Source organism: Lytechinus variegatus, chromosome 2, assembly GCF_018143015.1.
Source record: "Lytechinus variegatus isolate NC3 chromosome 2, Lvar_3.0, whole genome shotgun sequence".
Taxonomy (NCBI): Eukaryota; Metazoa; Echinodermata; class Echinoidea; order Temnopleuroida; family Toxopneustidae; genus Lytechinus; species Lytechinus variegatus.
In genome coordinates, this window is record NC_054741.1 from 2,456,588 (window position 1) to 2,480,060 (window position 23,473).

Genomic DNA, 23,473 nt, shown 5'->3' on the forward strand with positions numbered 1-23,473 from the left:
TGTCGGAGAATAATAGTGAGGGACAGAATTTTAGAATACAAACGAATTGGGGGATATTGCTTGCAAGAGTTGAGTGAGCGGGAGGGGGGGGGTTACTAGATTTGGTGTTGCATAAGAATGTGCCGCTGATTCGGAAGAGTCCTGAAAATCTATGCCTATATATCATAAATTCCGGCAGGAACCATAAAGGAGATGGTTACACTTCGTAATTCCGAAGGTTCTATTCCGAAGGTTCGTAATTCCGAAACACGTAAATTGCCTATACCTCGATGTTCGTTGATCCGAAAACTTAAAAGGGTTCCGAACATAATCCGAACATTTGTGGCGTTATTCCGAAGGTTCCTTATTGAGAAGGTTCGATAATCCGAAAACGAAATAAGGTTCGATGTTCCGAAGGTTCGTTAATCCGAAAACGAAATAAGGTTCGTTGTTCCGAAGGTTCGTTAATCCGAAAACGAAATAAGGTTCGTTGTTCCGAAGGTTCGTTAGTCTGAAAATAAAATAAGGTTCGTTTCGGACTAACGAACCTTCGGAATTACGAACCTCATTTCGTTTTCGGATTAACGAACCTTCGGAATTACGAACCTCACTTTGTTTTCGGACTAACGAACCTTCAGAATTACGAACCTCACTTCGTTTTCGGACTTACGAACCTTCGGAATAACGAACCTTCGGAATAACGAAGCTTCGGAATTGCGAATGTATGCGAAGGAGGTCGCAATGATATGGTAGTAATGTCATTCCTTAGGTCATTCCTTAGAATTATTTACGCTTTATAGTAACTATTTCATTTTTGAAGCTTGGGGGGATATTCTGATGTTGTTTTTTTGACAAGCAAAAACAATAAACAATGAAATAGATCATCACTTGGGAATTTTTTTAGTAAACACTTTCTATTGTCTTAAAAACTTACACAGTTTTCCCCCGGGGAAAAAGGGGGCGGTATCCCATGAATCCAACGAGACCACCACACACCCACTCTCTCTGAAAAAGGGCGTCATGCCTATGAAAATGAAACTTTGTGAGACAGTGGGATATGAAAGTGGGGCATTTCAAGGATATTGAATTCATGAACAGGATAAGTGCCTTACTAAAAATGAAATGTGTGCACAGCATATTACCAGAAAAGGGGAAGGTTTTCTGTTAGACAAAAATGTAAATGTAAATTATATAAGGAGAATACGTATCTCACGAAGAAAAGATTGCAAACGCGAAGCGCGAGCAGATATAATGACATCGAGGCCTCAATATGGGAAGGTAACTTTTACATAATAACATGCAGTTCATTTTGAAATTTGATCCTGAATAGGAACATTTTAACAATTTTGAGGACTGTTTGTAGGGCATGGAGAGGATATCCCTCCCCCCCCCCACCTCCAAGAGGAAAGAGAGGGTTCCCGAATCACCAGTTTATTCAAGATGATCCACAGTTTAATGGACGTCAACTACAAGGAATACATCTCTCTGAAGGAAAATCGAGCAAGACGGGGTCATGATCAACAATTCGACATCAAACATGTCAGAACAGATACACATGCAAACAGGCGCGCCGGAACACTTTCAGTTTTGGGGGGGGCAAAATCCCGAAGGGGGCACAATATTTTTGACAGCGTGAGATACCGAAGCGATCGAGCGGGAGAGGCTATGGGACCCCCCCCCCCCACGGTAAGGATTTTGTGTAAAAATGGAGTATAAAAGTTGCGTTTCTAAGTGCATTCAAAAATAAATTTCTTGAGAATTAAACAGTCTTGGAGTTCTTTTAGCTCCTTCTGTTTCCTCCCTTCTGACCCAGCCTGGTGTTTCTTCATGACCAGGGTCGCAGTTCCAGCAAATCACGAGCCTTATTGCAAACGAAATTGTTTCAAACCAGTGTAATATAGGCATTTTAAAGACTTTAAGATGACAAACATGACTGTACGCAGCCGGGGGCCGCCGATCGAGAGGGCAAAATTCACAAAATTCACCAAAAGTGTGCACGAAATCCTTCAATTTCATTCTAGAAAATGCAAAAGCTCCCCCATCACAAATCCCCTCGCTCTTACGTTTCTTCGAAAATTTAGGTCTTGCAGCCCCACCCACTCCCGGTTTTTTTTTTATTTTTTTTATTTTTGCAAACGTCCATGAATAACAAAAGCTGGGATAAACCAGAGAACATAGCTGCCATCTCGATCTGATTAGTAACCGATAATGGGAAGAAGTTTTGGAATCTAAAATGCATAAGTGCTATATATGAGCTGAAATATACACAACAAAAAAGTAAGTCCCCCCCTAAACAAACATCAATAATTTCCGAACCAATGTGAGTTTTTGATATATTTTTACATGAGCGTGTAGGTAATTTTATAAGCTACCCTATGAGTAAATGTTGTGGATGAATCTTACGTCAGGCTTCAGTGAGCACCGTCAGAAGGCAAAAGTGTCACTTTTCAAAAGTCACAAGCAAAATATCACGACTTTGATTCCATTGTATTGGAACTAATTCCACATTCTCATCATGAAAACTAGTCAGAAGGCTTGGAAAGGGTACTTTCTAAAAGACGATACAACTTTTTAAGCTAAATTTCACTGTTGAATAAACTCAAGTCCAAATTTGCTATAATTGGATTTTTACACATTTTTTTCAAGAAAAAATGCTAGAATATGATGACAGTTATTTTGGGGAAGACTATCTCCAACAATATTCACCGTTTCACGGTTCAATGAACATTTATTGGAAACAAAAAATGCGATTTTCAAATATCGTAGGCAAGTATTGCTTCATTTTTCTAACTGAAAATGATCTTTTCTCAACTTTTTTGTTATGTTCATGACCAATTAACATGCTTCAATGATTCAAAGGTGTCAACTTAAACATTTACGCTTGAATGAACATGTGGAATGTGATTAGCTCTTTTTTACGTTATTGGAAAAACTGCAATTTGTAACTATGGATATCTGTCACACAACTCCTTGCACAGTTCATTTGATTTGATTTTCATGAAAATCCCGATGTTTAATGCATCAGTGAGCACACAATATTCGAAAATAATGCAAATGAGAAGAAAGTTCAAGGCCTTGGCCCCACTCTCTACCGAATCGAATGGTTATTTTGGTGTGTGCACATTTTGGATAGTGTTACTCTGAAGCCATGTGCGAAGTTTCATTAAATAACTGTTGGCAGAAGTAACAAAAACCGTCCATGAAACAAACCCTCATTTCATATTTGTTAAAATTTTGACTTCCTCTCCCATAGACTTGTGTACATTATGGGTGCATATGTTTAAGCATACGTAAACCCCTTATTCAATATGGTGGAACTTTTTTTCAAGACTGTCTTTAGCAATGTCGTTTGGCAGTAATGTTTATCAACCTATGGGCAGAATTCTGTGCAAAAATGAAATCGATTTGCTTGTTTATGGATGAGTGAGCACGCATCAAGGTGGGAAAATTGGTATTTTCAATGACACAGACTCATTTTAAAAGGTAATAAAGTGAATATTGGGGGCAAATTTGGTTTGAAAGGTGTCTTTAATTGCTGTTGTTTTTATCATCCATCATTTCTATCATCAAACACTTTCAGAACTTTAGCCATTTCATGGTTGAGCGAGCACATTCGAAAATTTAGGAATGAATACTCTTTATACTGCATAAATGTATTCTTTTCCTAACAATTTCTCAGGATCACTTGAACGTATGGACAGATCAGTGGTGGATCCAGAATTTTAAATGGGGGAGGGGCCTATAATCGGGGGAGCCATCAACATTTTCAAATTTTAACATGATCTGACAAGCTGTAAAAGATAATACCCCCAAAACCCTATGATGACACGTCACAATACAGGGGCCGCAGAGCAGTTTTTAAAGTGGGGGGGGGGGGGGGGGCTGACCATGTCAAAAATCACAATCGTATTACATTTTTGTACTTGCTTATGGAAAAAAGTGGGGGGGCTGAAGCCCCCCAGCCCCCCCCCCTCCCCGCTTCCGCGGCCCCTGCAATACATCGTGCTCACTCAACCATGAACATACGATATCAAAATTTGGTCTGAAATGGTTAAATGATGGATAGTAAAACAGCATAACACTATAAAGTTCACCTAAAAACAATTTTTGCCCAACTTTGTATTTGCACAATCTGAAAAACGACTCTTGTGACTTTCAAAAATGGTCATTTTTAATTCAATCTTTAATTACTCATGCATGACTCAACCGATCAATCTCATTTTTCCCCTGGAGTTGCTTAATGAGTGTATAAAACCACCCATGAAATATCATATCTCAAAATTATTTGGTTCAAAAGTTACAGCAGTTTGATTTAGGGGGGACTTACTTTTTTTGTTGTGTATAGTATCAGACAAAACGCCTTCCAATCATGCCTTATAAAAAAAATCTTAAAGATATTTTCACAGCCCCGTATTTTCCTCTATTCCTTTTCATTGGCCCAATGAAAAGGAATAGAGGAAAATACGGGGCTGTGAAAATATCTTTAAGATTTTTTTTATAGTAGAGCACTACTGTAACGCTAATTTTTTTATATTCTTTATATTTTTATTCACATCTCGGATAATATGAGTCCGTTCAAGAAGACACTTTCACAGATGATTTTATTTTTTTCATGTCTAAACATTATCTCTAAGTTGCTTTCGAGTGGGATTCACCATTTTTACAAATTATAGATTATAATCCTCTACACTTGATTATTCTGAGTGCAATTTTCTGATAACGAAGTCGAAAACCTACGATTTCGACTTCGACGGGCAGACGCGTTACCGACTGAGCCAACATGGTTCTCTTGTTATCACTGTATTAACTCAATTTATATTTAGTTGAAAATGAAATAATTGAAACAAGTTTCTCGAGATGTTATGGTTTCTGGGCTTGACAGCTATGACATAGATTCCTTATCTTGCTCGAGTAAGTAGTGTTCACGCGCGTTAGTTATATCGGGTCCGGTCTGAGCGTTTCTGGGCGACCGCGGCGCGTTTGTTAGACGACACAGCCAGCATCATAGAATTATAAACCTAATCATTGGTGGACCACTATCAATTTGCCATTCGCTTTTAGTCTGAAATGTATTCATTAAAAAGGTTAAACGTGATCACACTGTAATAAGATGGAAAAGTGGCTTATCAAAGCTATGTTTCACAGAGGAACTGTTCGTCAAAAGAAGCGAGGCTTACTAGATAATGTATTTGCCCCGTCAGGGGCAAAATTTTTTCATTTTTGACAATGGAAATGACAGTTTTCAGGCAGAAAAGTGCCTTCATTTACTTTTGTCCTTAAATAATTTATCATTTTTCATCTTTCAGGGGGGCACGTTGGGGGGGGCAAAATCTCGTTTTGCCCCCCAAAAATTTTATTTGGGGGGGCAAGTGCCCCCCCTGCCCCCCCCCCCGCTTCCGGCGCCCTTGCATGCAAACTCATTTTTTCCGAGGACTGTCAAAGACTGGAACCATCTCCCCTCCTCAGTTATATCCCAGCCATCCTTAGGAACCTTTAAGTCAGCACTCCAAAAAAAACCCCCTAAAACCGGAACAAGTTGGTGACCGTACACGACACACCTCCAGTTTAAACACCTTTATGGCGTCTTTTGGAGGATTCCTATCAAGTACCAAGTATCGCGGCAGTTAAAAAAATCTAGCGCAAAATTGCTGCGAGGGAGTGTATCGACCGAGCTCATAGTGTCCTTTGTAACCTCCACAACCTTTATTTTTCTTGATTATCTTTATTATACCTTGTTTGTGAATATTCAGAATATGCATTACACTTTTTTATTATTTTCTTTTTTTTTTCAATTTTGCGTTATCTATGCCCTCAAACGGCTGCCCTTTTTTTTTGCTTTTAATTATTACAATTTCACATTTTAACTCGAGATCATGCCAGCAAAACTTTTGGTCTCCTCGATTTTCAATCGGGTAAAATAACCGTTTTTTATTCTAGGGTATCAAAGAGTTTTTATCATAAGAATAAGAAACTCATCAAAATGGAAAATTATGAAAATAAGGAAAGCGATTACAAAATAAGGAATTATATACTGATGTGAAAAAATGACAGATACCATTCGGGGGAAATGGGGGCACAGACAGTGGTGTAATGAACCAAACTTTTCATAGGGACGAGATATGGGATATCGTGTAATATTTATATTAAAAAAATGTGAGCGAAGCGTATGAGCAAAAAAAATCGACATTTTTATGACAAAAATAATTGTTTTTGATAGATTATGCAATAATATTTATAATTTATCTCATATATTACCCTTCTCTTTTTCCTTTTCTTACTTCTTCTATTTTTTTCTTTTTCGTGAAAGATTTCCTGGGGGGAGGGCGGGGAGCAAGCGCCCCGAGTCACCCCGTCTGAACGCCACTGGGCACTATGTTGGCCAAAACGTATCATGGGCACTGATCAAAACAATTTTAATAAGATCACCATGATCACGATTCAAAACGTATTTTAATCTCAGTTTATATAGGTTTAAAATGGAGACGGTATAGGCCTGCTATCGTTTAAAAGGGCGGGAGCGCGTCATAAGTTTTGATGCTTATGGTTGTTTCCAAGCCTATGCTATCCATTCTTTATTATAGGGATATATCACTCAATCTCTTAGCCAGGATTTAATTTTTGAGAGGGCTGTAACATTGCACGCGACTGAGCGCGCCAACGTTTACAGACCGCACGAAGTTCGCTCCATAGAGGAAGGAGAGTTTCTCTCCCTCCCGCGCAAAGCGCAAAGGTTTCGATGTCTCATCAAAGTAAAATCAAAAGAAGGCGTCTCTACTCTCTAGTATTCTCATCAGCCCGAATTCAATTGACTTGCTGAGATTGAACTTATTTCCGAAATAAATTATAACCCGCGCATATAGCGCGGAAGCTAAAACGCTCTGTCAAATCGTGAGAAAATTAAAGGGCATTCTTGGAGTCGTATCAAATTCATAACTTGTTTATGTCATATTTGATACACAAAACTCTAGTCACATTAACTACAGGACAGATGACGGGTATACGTGAAGAAGATATTCCCGGGGGGGGGGCACTTCCATTGACGAGTGGATACCATGCGCGACCATGGGTCACGAAAAGCACCCTTAACACGTATTTTCAATATTCTAAAAAATGCACTCCATAACAAGTATTGGCGTCTGAAACCCTACCCTCAACAAGTGTTGGAAAAAAAACGATACTTTTTTTCCCTGAATTGACCCCTAAACAAGAACAGCGATATTTTATTGTTATGTCACGGGTCCATCGGTCGTCGGTTTTACCTTTACACACCATCCCCACCGCCTTCTACACCTCGCGCAAATTTGATTTGATTTGATTTTATTTATTTCCACATTCCAATACAATTATACAAGTGAAATCATTTTTTTTTCTTAGCATAACATAGGTAAATGATATAATTAATAACATATACATATATACAATCTAATAATCTAATCAAAGTGTATGTATACCTGATTTTTTTTTTTAATTGTTACAAAAAGTAGCAGAAAAAAATCATATATATATATATATATATATACATATATTAACATATACATTTTGATTGGACTCTAAACACGTAGTGTTGGGGCAAAAATTAAGGATATACTTTATAAAACATTTTAATTTTGTTTTATCATCCCCGCAAATTTGACCCTAAACACGGAGCTTTCCTAGCGAAATAGATACCCTTTTAAAAATATCTTGTGTTTTTGACACCCTTATCACGTTACGTACGTAACGTGCCCTATCTTGAAAAAGACATCCTTTTTGGCGTGTTTTTTGGGGTCGCGCATGGTATCCACTCGTCAATGTAAGTGGCCCCCCGGGGATATTCCTCTCCGCGAATAGCATTGGTGGTCTTAAATTTCACCTGATTTGATTCAGTTGATTTTTCTAAAGTTATAAAACTTGATTACAAAGAAAAAAAAAGCACAAAGTAGGAAAGGGATGAGGCAAGGAAAGATTCTCTCAAGCAAAAACGGAAACCTCCGTGATTTTTTTTAAAGAATGGGCCGGTATGTAATTTCGTTCATATTTACTGCTTCCTTTTTGTATGATCAAGAAACTTGAGTGATGTAATGTCAAATTAAGGACGCAAAAACAAGATAAGAAATGGATGTGCAGGAATATCATCGCCAACTTTTGTTAGCACGGCACAGATTTTATGCCTGCCCCTTTGCAAGTGGTCTGACAAAATCTTCTTCTTCTTATAATGGTTTGAATGGCAATAAGTCATTGTCTCCATTAATTTGACTTTATCTTAAAAAAAAATCTCACTTCTCAGGTAATAATATTACTACCAATATACATGTATATGAAATATTTTTATCTTGTGCATCCTTTCCATATGAAAAGGATTATAATTACACAAAGATGTGTTCAGCCCAGTTCCAACTAGTTGCGCTTGCCATGAGCCCTTTCAAGATTCAGTCTAACCAGCCAGCATGGTACATTGTGCCGATTTTTCGGATTTCTGCATGGACGAGGGGGCGCTAGAGTACCTGTGCTTACAGATGGGTTAATTTTTTTGTTGTTGTCCTTTTAAATATCAACAAGGCGAAAAAAATTGTGGGCTTGAGGTTACATTTGCAGAACATACGTATTTTTTTATACCTAAGCATATATTTACAAATATTTTACATAGTATAAACAATGTAATGCTAGCCGACACCAATATCTACTCCTTACTGAAACGTTTATAGGAATATTTTTGTTTTCCTGGGTCATCTTTCTTTAAATACTCAACTATTATTGTCCTGGCTGCATGTGATTCATTCAATTCTGCAAGGAGGATGACGTATCTTGTCATTCTCGCCGTCCTCAGATCGCATTTATGTCGATGCTAGCTAGTATAGTTCTGTGGGTGTTGATGAGTTTGTTCTATTCCATTTTTCTTGACGAACTATAATACAACTTTTTGAAATAAGTCAAGTAATATCTGATATTTTTATTTGATTATGAATTTCGATTAAATCGCGCTGATATTTTATGGTATATTCGCAATTACCGAAAGCAAATTTGCATGCAATCAAATTTAAACTCCGGCCAAATTGGGTCGGATACTATAGGGGCAATGGGCAAAAATATTGCCTGCTGCCCTTGGTAACCACCTTAGTTTGTCGTTTTGTAGGTATGGTTAGATACATGACCCCACTTTTGACCAATCACAAGAACGGATTGTTCGACTTTCTTTAATAGAGATTTTATAAAAAAAAAGAATTCATGTGCACTTATTTATCTGTCTTTTAGCAATCCTGTTATTTTCTCCTATCTCTCCTCTACTTTGTTTTTATCTGTATCTCTCTTTTATTCTCTTTCCTCCTCTCATCGCTTCTAAATTTCATTCCCCATATTGACAGACATTTGCGCCAAATTATCAAAAAGTCAAGAAGTACCCAGTCTCGACAAGTGCAGCAGTGATTCACGATTCACGTCACCTCTTCTTCGGTCACGGGTTTACGCACGCGCTCTCTTGACAGCCGGATCGTGAACGGAATCGGGGAATCACCTTTGACACGACGAACAACCAGCGGATGTATATTTGAACTCTTAGTATAATACTGTGCAAGAAAAGATTCATGAGATTCCTTGAGCTGAGATCATGTTATATTAAATATCTCTCCGGATAAATTTCCTACAAATCGTACTATTTAAGTACTACAACCTCAAGATACCTGGATGAATCCTTGCACTATTTTAATGAATTGCGGAGGTATGCATACAATCAGGTGGTGAACTAGTGACGTAAATTACCGGCATTTTCCTCCCATCCTCTCTCGCACCAGCAAGAACCATGGCCATCAATAAAGAAATCGTCACATCTTTTGCCAAAGATCTTGCAGCCGGTGGCATTGCCGCTGCAATTTCTAAAACAGCCGTAGCCCCTATCGAAAGAGTCAAGCTTCTGTTACAAGTAAGATTTTTTGATTTGTAGTGCTATAGAAGTGAAAATTTAACTTTACAATTAGTGGATCTAATTGCTTTGTGTGCGTGTGTGAGTCTCGTAGGATATCATGCATGTGTGTGCGAGTACGTGACGGCCATAGAGCTGTGCATGTTCACGTGGATATTTGCACTTCCTGAAATTGCCGGCATGAAAAAATCAGTTACATAATTGGACGCCTCGCCTCCTTTTCACTGACAGTTTTGCCATTGATTAAATATGTGAACAGTTTTCAATGTTGAAATCCGAAGAGGGAAATATCTTAGATTATAAATAGTGAGAAGCATCTGTTTCTGTTCTGCTGCTAGTGATGACCTGTGGCTGTGCTGTTCCTGTCTGTGGTGTGGGTGGCTTCACATGCTCAGCCGCCGTGAGCTGAGTGACTGACTGCATTTTGTCTTGAATGTAAGGCGTCTATATTGATTTTTTTGGCTTTACACTATAAACAGCCAATTTCTAAAACAGTGCTGTCATGTCACATCGAAATCTGAAATGTTCAGATAAAAATGTTTTCGAGATCGAGATTTTCAATTTTTTTTACTTAGTTTAGGGGATCGGGGAAGGGTTAATACTAATTGGGGATGTCTTTTTTTTTTCTTTTTTTAGCTGCCCTCTCTAGAAAAGATCAAACAACCAAATGTGTGTGTTGAAAACTAGTGATTGCCTAAATCTCACCTTACATGTATACAGTGAAAAAAAATCAATGGGGAAATGAAATTTCACATGAGCATATTTCAAAAAGACTTAAAGACTTTTTTATCACTTTTTTACACGTTATATCAAACTCTGAAAACATTCTAAAATTTCCTATAGTCTATGAGTATTTATAAAATGGACAAGTTTATGACTATATGTGACAGCTCTCAGATTTTCAAATTTGTTTGAAAATGCTATGGTGCTGTGCCTGTGGCATGATGATATGTTGAAAAACGGTCTTCATTTTAAATCATTCTCCTTTTTTGCATTAGACCCAATTGCATTTTCGTCAATGAGAGTTCTTTCCTATTTTTATTTCTTTTAACCATGAAGCCCAATCTTTAAAAAAATCATGTCAGAAATTAGTTGCATATTTTTTCTAGACTGCCATGAAAAAAAAATCTTTTTAGGAATTACATGTAGTTTTTATACTGGCATCATTAGAAAAAGCATTCTAGAAATTGGTTGTAAATATTTTCTATACTCGCATTACAATTATGAGTTCATATGGAATGAATCAGAATTGGAAAATGGAACAAATTTAATTATTGATATTTATTGCAGTTTTGTTTCTGGATAAGACTGGAGTGTTATGCAATTACATGTATGTGCTGAATCTTGAGTGAGAAGCAATGGTGGCAAAATATGATCAGTTTACTTATTCAATGGACAAGGTTATGTAACCTTGTTTTCTTTAACGACCCCCTACATGTATGTGGGAAATATGGTTGGCAATGTCTGGCTTATTTTCTCTCGTTCTTGGGGACAAATGCTTGATTTTATGACACTGTCAGTTTCCATTACATAACTTGGCTCTTCAGTAAATCAAATTACAGGCATAATTGTTTTCTAAATTGAAAATTGAGATTGCCGTATACTTTCCTCCAATAGAGGGCCTATACATGTACATAATATATGCTCTAGTGATAGTTTTTTAATGCTCTGGTGAATAAAAAAAGTTATTCCCGAGTTACTAATAAAGAATGATTCACAACTGTATCACATTTTTGTTACATGGTTGAAACAATTTTTTTCAGCGTGTTGTATACCAAATAGATCTACATATATGTAGATTCACAATAGGCAGGGTGGTTTCAGTGAACGAGTGGTTCAGTTGAGGCTTGAGCTACATGTACATGTAGTTGACATAGTGTGTTGAGTGAAAATGTACATGTATATGGTGTTTTTGGAGACATTCCCTTGAAGGCAATTTGCTTTTATTAATCATCACTCTTAACCTTTTGGAAGACCTTTTGCTTTGGGATATTTTATTTTATTGCAAGAGCTCTTAAAAATGGAAGGAACTGAAGTAATCTTTTATCATGTGACTCTGAATCTCTGATAGGCTTCATTCATATTGCAACTGTTAAGTCATATAGAAACCAAATGACTCGTATCAAAGGTGATAAGTCATACAATATTTTACATGCAGTCCATTTTTTTTTGCTGTGTCCATCATTAAATTCATTACATAGTTTAAAATGAAAAGCTTTCTTTAATTTCTAACACTTTGAAAATGCCAATGTTTTGTTTATGGAGCTTAGATTAATTTCATTTGAAGAAAACATGCTGCAGCAGCTCTTATTTTGTGAATGATGGGATTCACAACAATTTTGCACATTGTTGCATGTTTTTTTTTTTTTTTTTGGGGGGGGGTAATTTAGTAAACACAAATTTTAGTAAAATGTTAGAACTTAAAGTTGGAATCAAAGCAATGATATCTCTCTCTCTCGTTTCAGTTCCTTTGCTGTTCGGAGATGGGCAGGTATCACTGCAAAAGTTGAGTCAATTAGTCTGGTAAATGTCAAAGTTGCCACATCTTTGATTTCAACTGTCTTTTTTACTAAAAATAGACTCATTTTCTTAATGTAATAAGCACTGTTTTTCCACTTCCTCTTTTGTCTACAGGTACAACATGCATCCAAACAAATCACAAAAGATCAGCAGTACAAAGGAATCGTCGACTGTTTTTCCCGTGTAACGAAAGAGCAGGGTTTCTTCTCACTATGGCGTGGTAACTTGGCCAATGTCATCAGATACTTCCCAACACAGGTGAGTGCACTGTTTTGAGGTTTGTATGTGACAAACTGATGCATCTAAGCTTGGCATTTTATGGGGTACATAAGGCTATAAAAGATATAGCCCAGTTATAGGTAAAAAGACAGTAGTTTCAGAGAATAATTTTCTCATGAGAAGTCTTTAAAATCAAGGTTAATTGTCAAGATATCATCATACATCAACATCTGGTACATTTATGTACATGTAAACTTGTCTTTGTAAAATCATAAAATCTCTGTCCAAAAGTGATATTCTGATGATCACTAACACAGAAAAGCATATTTGGGTCAGTGTATTAATATTGCTGGAATTCTGTGCTTATTTATCAGCAATTACGCATTTTCTTCCAGACTATTTGGCACATATTTTTTTATTTATACATAACACTTTGGTGGTAATTACATTGGATTGTGTTCTTACTCATTTTGAGATGGCTACAACTGGTATTTATCTTTAAGCCCCCATAAAAAAATTAAAGAAGTTAGCTTTGTTTCGAGTAATTAAAAACAAATCTTGTCATTGAGTTGAGACTGACATGTTCATGCACATATAGGTGTGCATTGTTGTGGGAGCTGTACAACAACAGTTTCATTACACCAATAAATCTATAAATCTGAACAAGTTTTGTTACTTAAAATGCAATTTTCATTATGCTGAAAGTGACATTTGTAATTTGTATATTGTGGTTATTTAAAGGACAAATCCACCCCAACAAAAACTTGATTTGAATATAAAGAGAAAATTCAACAAGCATAAACACTGAAAATTTCATCAAAATCGGATGTAATATAAGAAAGTTATGGCATTTTAAAGTTTCGCTTCATTTCTCATAATAATAAGCACATCTTGGTAGGTATGCAAATGAGGAACTGATGACATCACTCACTATTTCTTTTGTATTTTATTATATGAAATATAATTTTTTTTATTTTCTCGTCATTGTCATGTGAAATGAAGTTTCATTCCTCCCTGAAGATGTGGAATCCCATTTTAACATTCTGTGCTTCAGGAAAGGAGGTCCTAATCGTCAAATTTGTGAAAAATTAAATATTGTATAATTCAAACGACAAAAAACAAAAGAAATAGTAAGTGGGTGACATCATTGACTCTCTCATTTGGATGTAACTGGCTCGTTCATATAATTGTTATGTTAAAAATAAGTGAAACTTTGAAATGTCATAATTTTCGTATTTTACATCTGATTTTGATGAAATTTTCAGCATTGTGCTTGTCTGATTTTTCTCCATTGATTCAAAACAACATTTTTCTGAGATGGACTCGACCTTAAATCAATTACAGAATCAAAAGTACCTAAATAATACATGTACATGCTCTCATTGCGATGGATTTGATGTTCATACGTGTACATAGTAATTGTCAAAATTTACTATTCTGATAATATAATTACTTGCAGATATGTGACTGTAAATGCACTGTCAGTGGATTGGGATCATCATTTTGATTAGACAATTTTACTGCTGTGAAATATCCCCAATTATATTTGAATGGTATCTCCATTTTCTTTCCAGCTTCTCTGTTGCAAATGTGTTTTTTATGTGTTCTTTTATGTGTTTTAATATTTTGAATTACATATTTTTGTCCTGTGTGTGCTTTCAGGCCCTGAACTTTGCCTTCAAAGACAAATACAAGAGGTTGTTTTTGGATGGAGTCGACAAAAGAAAGCAGTTCTGGCGTTACTTTGCTGGTAACTTGGCCTCCGGAGGTGCTGCAGGAGCTACGTCACTGTGCTTTGTGTATCCTCTCGATTTTGCCCGTACACGTCTGGCTGCAGATATCGGCAAGGGCGCTGCTGAGAGAGAATTCCAGGGTCTTGGCGACTGCTTGACCAAGATCTTCAAGTCTGATGGCATGCTTGGACTTTACCGTGGATTTGGTGTGTCTGTCCAGGGAATCATCATTTACCGTGCAGCCTACTTTGGCTTCTACGACACGGCCAAGGGCATGTTGCCTGACAACCTCAGCAGGAATATCTTGATCTCTTGGATGGTAGCCCAGACCGTCACTACTTGCTCAGGAATCATCTCCTATCCCTTTGACACTGTCCGTCGACGTATGATGATGCAGTCTGGCCGTAAGGGAGGTGAGGTCATGTACAAGAGCACCATTGACTGCTGGAGGAAAATCGCTGCACAGGAAGGTGGAGGAGCCTTCTTCAAGGGAGCTTTCTCCAATGTCTTGCGTGGTACTGGTGGCGCCCTTGTTCTAGTACTGTACGATGAACTCAAAAAGTTCCTTGTATAGTGTCATCACTTTAAAAAGAAATGTTCTAGTCTGGTGTAGTTAACATCATGTGAGCAGAACTGCCCAAATCATTACAAATTATTGCAACATTCTGTTTGTATTACAGGTAATATGATTACCTTTATAAAAAGAAATTTTCATCCTCCAATCAAAATCGGCTAAAAAAAATCATGTTTCATATCGCTGTTCTTCAAATTCGATGTTTTGGGTAATTCTGCTCTAAAGAGGGTGAGGATGAAAAAGATTTTCCTATTTGCCCTTCTTGTTTGAGAAATGTCTTATTACAAGACATTTCTGAGACAAGACAATATCATAGCATGATATTTAAAAAAATACTTGTAAAAGCTGTTATTCAACAGTCATACCTCTTGGGGGTAGTATGTTCCACTAAAATGAATGGGTTTTATATCAGTTCCTGGGTGTTAGACCAAATTGCAATCATTAGGCACATAATGCATTTATGCAAATCTATTGAAAGCTATTTATATGAAGTATTCATATTAGAATAATGAGAAATGATTATTATGTCGGGTTGTGTTTTGGCTTTTACAGTATATTGCTACCCTGTTTCAAGGTGAAAGCACAATTTAAAAAACCTCATGATATCCAAATCGTGGTAATAGGTCCATTACATTATGATTTGAAGTTTGTATTTAATTTTTTGTTTGTGAAATGAATGTGTATCCCTTATTGACATCAGATTTTTAAAACTGTATCAGATTCTTAACCTATTACCACACCTTGAATGGCTGGCCAAAAATATCACCATTTTGAGGCATCACGAACTGATAATATCATGGCAAAGCAAGTTTGCACAATTTGAAATGCTGAGTGCTTTTCATTTGTGTGTGTCATATAATGATGAATATGCACAATGTGTTGTGAATATTATGGACTTGGATTTATGTGTGGAAAAGGAAAGTCTAAATAAAAAGCTATAAAATTTACCCTTGGTATTTTGCTGTCATTTATTTTGCATTCTAGTAGGTTTAAATGGAAAGTTCACCCGGACCATTTTAATTGGAGCAGATCGAGTATTGATAAGCGGCAGCCGCTTTGTCTATTGTTGTGTGATATGATCATATATGTACATGTAATATTAAAAGTGTAATATTCCCCCCCAAAATTGAAAGGGATTGTATTTCACACCTCATGAAATATGTATTTTGATTCATGAATGCTAAAAGCAAGTAATTTACAGAATTTCATGTTTCATTATATGAAGGGGAACTGCTCACATATGTGTATGTCAGAAAACTTTCAATTTAACTTTTCTTCTTTGGATTTTCAATATTTTTCTGGAATTTTTGTGCTTTTATTAAAATCTCACTGATCGTCGGGGTGAACTTTGCCTTAAAGAATTTTAATTTATGTGTTATGGAATAAAAAGGAGTTCTCTGGTTTACATATATGTAATAATTTTCTACCTCTTTTCCCTTTGTAAGTTTTTATCTTCCCTGCTCAGTCTTCTCTCTTTACCTCTTATCTTTTCCCATCTCTCTTTGGAGCTAAGTTTTCGTGAATTTCAGCATTTTAAAATGATTTTCAATAAGTTCTTAATCAACCGCAAGTGTTTCATCAACATTTTTGTCCAACAAGTCTGATCTGACATCTTTCTATATTGAGAGGTGCTGTTGTCTACGGCAACTGATAAATTGAGATAAAACATGTCCTTTCATGCGACACTCCCCAGGCGCGCAAGGATAACTGTTAACGAGCTTAAAAATAATTGTTGGTGAAAAGTGGAAATCACCTTTTTCATGAAATGCTCCCCACAGTCCCGTAACAGGTTACCAATTGTACGCTTGATTTTCACAATCAATTTTACATTGTAATCAATGCAATAAAAAAGTTCTTGGATGGTTGCTAAGCTTTGTTTCATGGGCCCAAGATATTGCTTTCTTTTTTCTTGGACTTCAAATCTTAAAAAAATATTGGGATTCAGTCGGTTACAACTGGAAAGCAAAGTATCTAATTGAGAATGACATCCAACCTGCCAAATGTAGGGTCTTCAAACAAAGCCTAGGAATTGCATTGATCGATCATGATGTGCAATTGATATCTTCATGAATAATTTCTTTGAAATCAGATGTGAAAAAGTTAAAATTTCAGAACATTTTTTTTTGTAATATTCATATCAAGGCTTTGTTTGACTAGACTTGCCCACCCAAAAAAATGTTGATTTGAATAAATGGAGAAAAATCAAACAAGCATAAATGCTGAAAATTTCATCAAAATCGGATGTAAAATAAAAAAGTTATGACATTTTAAAGTTTTTTTTCATAAAATAAAGAGCGAGTGGGTGAGGTTATTGGGTTCCTCGGGGGGGGGGGGGGGGGGGACTTACATTGACGAGTGGATACCATGCACGATGAAAAAAACACGTAAAAAGGATGTCTTTTTTACGATAGGGCACGTTACGTACATAATGTGATAAGGGTGTCAAAAACACAAAAATAATGAAAAAAGGATATCTATTTCGCTAGGAAAATTACACGTTTAGGGTCAAGTTTGCGGGGATGATAAAACAAAATTACAATGTTTAATAAAGGATGTCCTTTTTGCCCCAACACTGTGTTTAGAGTCCGATTTGCGCGAGGTGTACAATGTAGAAGGTGGGGTCGTACTAAACCAAATAAGGTAAAGCCGACGACCAAAGGACCCGTAACAATAAAACATTCCTGTACTTTATTAGGAGTTTATTTCAGGGAATATTTGCCAAGAGTATCGTTTTGTTTCCAATACTTGTTAAAGATAAATGCCAGTAGTTGCAGTAAACACCGATTTCATGAGAAAGTATGTAAAAGCAGGCTTAATTGTCAGTATATCATCGAGGATCTAGATCTGGTAAAGTTACATAAAATGAACTTTGTGAAATCTTGAAATCTACGCTGAAAAATGTTCACATTGAAGATCACCAACACAGATAGGCACACGTGGGACAGTGTATTATTATTGCTGGAATAAAGACCAGACGGAAGTGACCAAATCCGCGCTTATTTTGCTTCTTTCTCAGCAATTACACAATTTCTTCCAGAATCCTTTGGCAATATTTTTCATTCATACAGACACTTGGGTGGTCATTATATTAGATTCTGTAAAGAGTCATTTTGAGGTCTGGAATTCATCTTTAAGGGTAGGGTTTCACATGCCAATACTTGTTCAGGGGTGCATTTTCAGAATATGGAAATTATGTGTTTAGGGTGCTTTTCGAGACCTCATGGTCGCGTAGGTATCCACTCGTGAATGGAAGTGGCCCCCCCCCCTGGGGGTTCCTCCTTTGCATACTGTCTGGGTGTGCATACATGTATAACTTGCAAATTAAGCAAACATTAAGATATAACTTAGTATACTCGTACCCGATTTTCATAAAATTTTCAGTGTTATGCCTGTAGGATTTGTCTCTATTTATTAAAAACAAATTATTCTTGGGGTACACTTGAGCCCCATCTTACAAAGAGTTACGATTGATCCCATCAACATCTACTACATGGAAATCCATCAATGGCATTTTTTTTCCACAGGAAATTTGCACAATGTCCTTTATAAACAAAGGAGTACACTGAATTCTCAAAGAAATGATGAATATACATGTATGAATGTACATCATATCTAGAAAATATTCTAAACACACATGCTTTTTAGATGATGACATTGCTGGCTTTCCATAGCTGTGTTTGATTGGATAAATCGCAACTCTTTGTAGGTCGGGGCCTTGGTCTTTTTTTTAATTCAGGTAGGGCGATTGTTACTGATAAAAGAAGTTTTAACATTTGACAAGTGTAATAAGTCTGTCTATTTTATTATAAAATTCGTCAGCACAGGTGTGTAAAGGCGTGGGTCGTCAAAGATCAAGCCTGAGCTTCTTATTGGCTGAAAATAAAGCTGCAATTCATTTCCAGTTGTACATTACATGAATTAAAATTTATAGGGTTTATTAGGAAATTATAAACAAAAATCTGAAGGGAAGAAAACAAGCAAGCAATAAGTATTTTACAATTTAAGAGATTTGGAATGTTAATAGGACAAACAATTGGCTATGAACAAAATTTTGAGTAGAGAAATGCAATACAATGAATTATGAAAACTACAATTTCTGTGACAAATTTTGGGTCTCCTGGAACAGTCCCACCCATCATTACCAGTACACCGGTGGATGACTTTATTTATAGGATCACAAGACCCGTTCCTTATTATTCTTTACCCATGTGGAATAACATATTCACCTTTCATTGAAGAACTTTCAGACTCATCTGGTCAGAGCTGCCAACCTGAACAAGAACATTTCAGTATTTCAAGGCTGAAAATCAGTATTTTGGTGAGGAAATAAGTATTTTCACAGGAATACCATATATAATAGGACAACACATAAACTGAAACTTTAGAAATCAGTATTTTGCATGAAACCATCAATATTCTTCTCTATTTTCAGTACTAAATAAGGAAAATCAGTACTACTTGGCAGCTCTGTTACAGTAGTCATGATTCATACATTTGGGATATCGAGGTAATTACAAGAATGTAGGTACAAAATACAATGGTATGTGAAACGGTGAATCTAAAAAGAAGTGAAAGAAAAAATTATGTCAGTGATAGGTCAGATCTCTCTGAATGACGCACAAACCAATGGAGATAAATCAGGATATGAATAAAAGGGGCATTGAAAATAAACTGTTTTCATAAACATCTAGAAATGGAGTTGGGGTACAGACACCCTCAATGTTTGTTTTCAACTTGCACTAATCAATGGCAAATACAGACATGAACAGAGTGAAAATATAAAACAGAAAGAAGCTGAATGAATCGATTGACATGAAAAAGGTAAAATCTGATTGGCTGTCTGGGGATAACTAAGTTTAGTGCCAGTTTAAAAAAACAAACTACATGTTTTTATGACATCATAAATGAAACAATTCTAAAATATGTCAGCATAAGGGCAAGGAATGCACAAGTGTTCTTTCCATGGCCATTTCATTCCATCTCAGTATGCCTGAGATGCATCCTTTAGGCAGTGCTTTACATTAGTTAATGCACAGTACTGCTTCCAATCTACTCAGCTGAAAGTACAAGTCACGTAATAATAATTCCATGATGACACAATGAATGTACATGTAAATCTGTCCATTTTCCTGGCAAGATTGAATTCTATGGAATTATGAGACCTATGGGGGATCTGCTTGCATGTTACCCATAGAAAACCATGGTAAAGATCTGTTACTCTTTGACAGATTTTTCGTCAAACCTGTTTTGTTCTGTTCGTCTGATTATCTTTTTTTTAAATCTGGAGAGTGTTTCATCAACATTGTTGTCAGATCTGAAAACTTTCCTTGATTCTGATTGGCTTAGAAGCACTGCTACTATGGTGCTGTCAGATAAAACAGGATTTGTCGGATCAAGTCCTTTCATGAAATGCTTCCTTACAATTATTTAAATCCCAATCTACCTGACATCAGGATGAATTTCCTCTTTAACAAATAATAATGAATTGTTGGATGCTCACTTTTTGTCAGAGGATATGTGATTTATTATTACCATGGCTTAAACTTGAGCGACCACTTTATCAGCAGCGCCCAGTGCATTTAAGAAATCAATCGGGTATCACCTTGCCTGGGTTTAGTGCAAGCACAGTGTAGATCAACTTTGATCTTGACTGGGATTTGAACACACAACTCTCTGTTTGAAAGACAAGAACCAGAACCACTATATCATGTAGGCATTTGCTATTGGTTACATTCATGAACCCAATCCACATTGTGTAGGGAGAAAGAATCTGAAAAATGGATCACATATTAACATTCATAATTCAGGTTGTTTAGATATCATACTGAACATAACTGATCAACACAAACATGTCATAATTCAGCAATCACATTGGAACCAAAACAAAATCACAAAGTAATTACAAACCAAGTAAAAGAATTGTAATTGCTTTATTGGTACGAAAGATGAACAAATGCACAAAATATCAGATTTCCCACAGATGTCAAGTATTCATAACAAGTGAAATGAAACAAGGCCCCTGACCATACTGAGATTGTTTACTTTGGTATGCATTGGAATTCCTCATTGTACCAGTCTTTGAACCTTAAACTCTTGATGATTCAATTTCTTAGGGATTCAGATTTCATCACATGGACCTGTTTGATTGAGCCTGATTTAAACTGTGTGAGAAAGTTCAGCAAAACATTCTGTGCACTCACCTCATTGACTGACCAGTCCCTTCCCCCCAAAAATAATGAATAAATACATAAACAAAAACTAAAAATAAAAAATCTGCCTTTAGAACATTTATTTTTGCAAAAGGGTAACAAAAAGCTGTTGTCCAATCAGATTCCTCAAAAGTTGCGCAGGTTTTGTGAACAAACTAGTGACATTATAATAATTTTTTTTACAATGTCAACATATCTCATGTCAACACAATAAATTTCTTTTGATGTCAATATGTCTCATGCCATCATAATGAAATCATTGTGATGTCACAAGTTTGTCCATGCAACTTCATAAAATTTTGGGTCTTGAAGTGTGCAGTGAGCGCGCTGATGAGCATAAGGCGATGTGTCTTTCAATATACGCTAAAACAAATATTGCTGAGTTTTGTCTTACCAAATCGGAACGAGGCTCTAAAATGTGATTTATTACAAATTATGTATAATGTAAAAGCAACTAAAAACAAGGAATTTGATTGGCTGATAAAACAGAAATCTAGCATTTAATATTTTCGATGAGACCATGACCCACATTTTTCTCTATTCATTCTTCCATGATCCATCCCAGTCTCCAAATTATATCTCATCTAAAATGTTCTTATATGATCTGTTCCTTTCTAAATTGCTCTCTCAAATGTCTTGATCGTTTTTTGAAACTCGCTTCCATCCACCAACTCATATTTATGTATTTCCCAATATCCATTCACGTAAATGTCCATCTTGTCATCTTCACTGTTTGTCTTAATTATCTTGCAGCCCTGTTGGATTTGGTACTCCCCTACTCATTTCCATTTCCTTCTCTTCCTTTTAGTTTTCATCCACATCCAAACCTATTGTAGCATCTTCATCTTGTTCTTCATTCCTTCCATCATCCAGCTATACAACCTGTGTCCTCTGACATCATATTCCATCACTCTGTTCCAATCTTCTCCTCTTCCTCTTTCTTCTTATCATCATCATCTTCCATCGTAGCATCTTCACCCTGTTCCTCATTCCCTCCATCGTCCTCCATGACCGCATCACCACCATCCCCACCTCCGTCCTCTGGTATTCCTTCAGTCCTTTCAGAGGCATTGGAGGTGTCTGCTTCTGCGTTAGTCCTGACTGGTGGGGATGGTTTCTTGTAAGCCTCAACCGGTCCTCCCACCATCCGTAGGATGTGCTGCCGGTCGTTCTTGGCAACGTAGGAGCGCAGGGACGTCTTCCCCCTCCAGGCTACGAGGATGATTGGCGAGTCCGGCTCCTCTCCACTATAGAAGAGAAAGAAGGGTTATCTTCTCAAACATGAGTGAGAACAAGATGGTTGTCTACATAACACACATCTCATGAATAGGTGGTAACAAATACAAACAAATCTAACACTCAAATTGCGTTTAGAAATATGGTGGTAAAATTAGAGTGTTATCAGATGGTGTATGCCAGGGAAGGAATTACAGTCCGACCTCTCTTATCCGGACACGTTGGGACCAGCAGCAATCCGGATAAGGGATTTATCCAGATCTGGGAGACCCAATATTAAATACACGCAGCTGCACTGCCGGCTGCGGCCTCCCCAGGCCACCGGCAGTAGCTACACTATTGTAGTGGGCGTATGGTACAGACAATATTCACTGCAGAGTCAGTGCAAATTATAGGCAGTGTTTTCATGGAAATGAAATCGATCGATGGCCAAAACTCTTGGATAATTTACCTGCTAAAATGACTGAGGTATACATCGAGCATACCTCGAAAGAAAGAGAATGACTCGATGAAACCAAGTTTTAAAATTAGATCATCGCGGTGGGTATCGCAGCTTCGCAATGTCAGCCATTGTTACACTGACTGTAGGCTCAAACATGATAGATGGCGCTGTCCGTATTGAGGCCTAAAGTTAGCTAGCAAGACGTGTTGTTTTTCCCCGCGAAGCAAAAAGAGAAACGTGATGAAATGTTTGCGCTGCACCCTGATTTACTGGAAATTATCATTTCTAAAGTTCTTTTGGTGATTTGGGTGAGATATTTTCATGAAAAATATGTTTGGTGTAGGGTGACTATGTTGGGAAATATATGTAATGAAAGTGAGTTTACGTATAGGATTGAGTTTAGATTGAAATCTCATATCCTCACGTGATGGTACTAGATTGAATGAAAAAAAAGAAGAAATATTGGCAAGTGTGCGTCCGGATAATAGAGAGATCCGGATAAGAGAGGTCGGACTGTAACAGATAAACACAGACTAGAATGGAGGCGTCAAGCCCATCTTTGGGGATGTAGTTTTTAAAAGTTGTAAACATAAAGCATTATTGCATTGACTAGAGTAGCCACTGTATATGAAAATGTATGTTTGGAAATAACATATTGTAAGAGGA

The 23,473-nt window shown here is 36.7% G+C and overlaps 2 protein-coding genes across 2 annotated transcripts in view; one reads left to right on the forward strand and one right to left on the reverse strand.

The window, feature by feature from the left end:
- Window positions 1-9,702: 9,702 nt before the first annotated feature.
- On the forward strand, window positions 9,703-15,867 carry LOC121407057 (ADP/ATP translocase 3-like). Its single transcript, XM_041597972.1, has 3 exons — window positions 9,703-9,874; window positions 12,509-12,652; window positions 14,276-15,867. The coding sequence occupies exons 1-3, from the start codon at window positions 9,755-9,757 to the stop codon at window positions 14,918-14,920; spliced, it is 909 nt and encodes a 302-aa protein (XP_041453906.1). The 5' UTR covers window positions 9,703-9,754; the 3' UTR covers window positions 14,921-15,867.
- Window positions 15,868-20,831: 4,964 nt separating this feature from the next.
- LOC121407058 (RNA cytosine-C(5)-methyltransferase NSUN2-like) overlaps window positions 20,832-23,473 on the reverse strand; it is a 34,881-nt gene continuing 32,239 nt past the window's right edge. The window contains exon 19 of the mRNA XM_041597974.1: window positions 20,832-22,376. Within this exon, the coding sequence (XP_041453908.1) occupies window positions 22,037-22,376 (340 nt within the window). The 3' untranslated portion in view covers window positions 20,832-22,036. The remainder of the gene's footprint in view (window positions 22,377-23,473) is intronic.

What these genes read in the sequence shown, in the direction of transcription:
- LOC121407057 (XM_041597972.1), top strand. Translation starts at nt 9,755, where the DNA reads ATGGCCATCAATAAAGAAATCGTCACATCTTTTGCCAAAGATCTTGCA. An exon ending in GAGTCAAGCTTCTGTTACAA is followed by an intron (nt 9,875 to 12,508) that starts GTAAGATTTTTT and finishes TTTTGTCTACAG; the next exon opens with GTACAACATGCATCCAAACA. An exon ending in TCAGATACTTCCCAACACAG is followed by an intron (nt 12,653 to 14,275) that starts GTGAGTGCACTG and finishes GTGTGCTTTCAG; the next exon opens with GCCCTGAACTTTGCCTTCAA.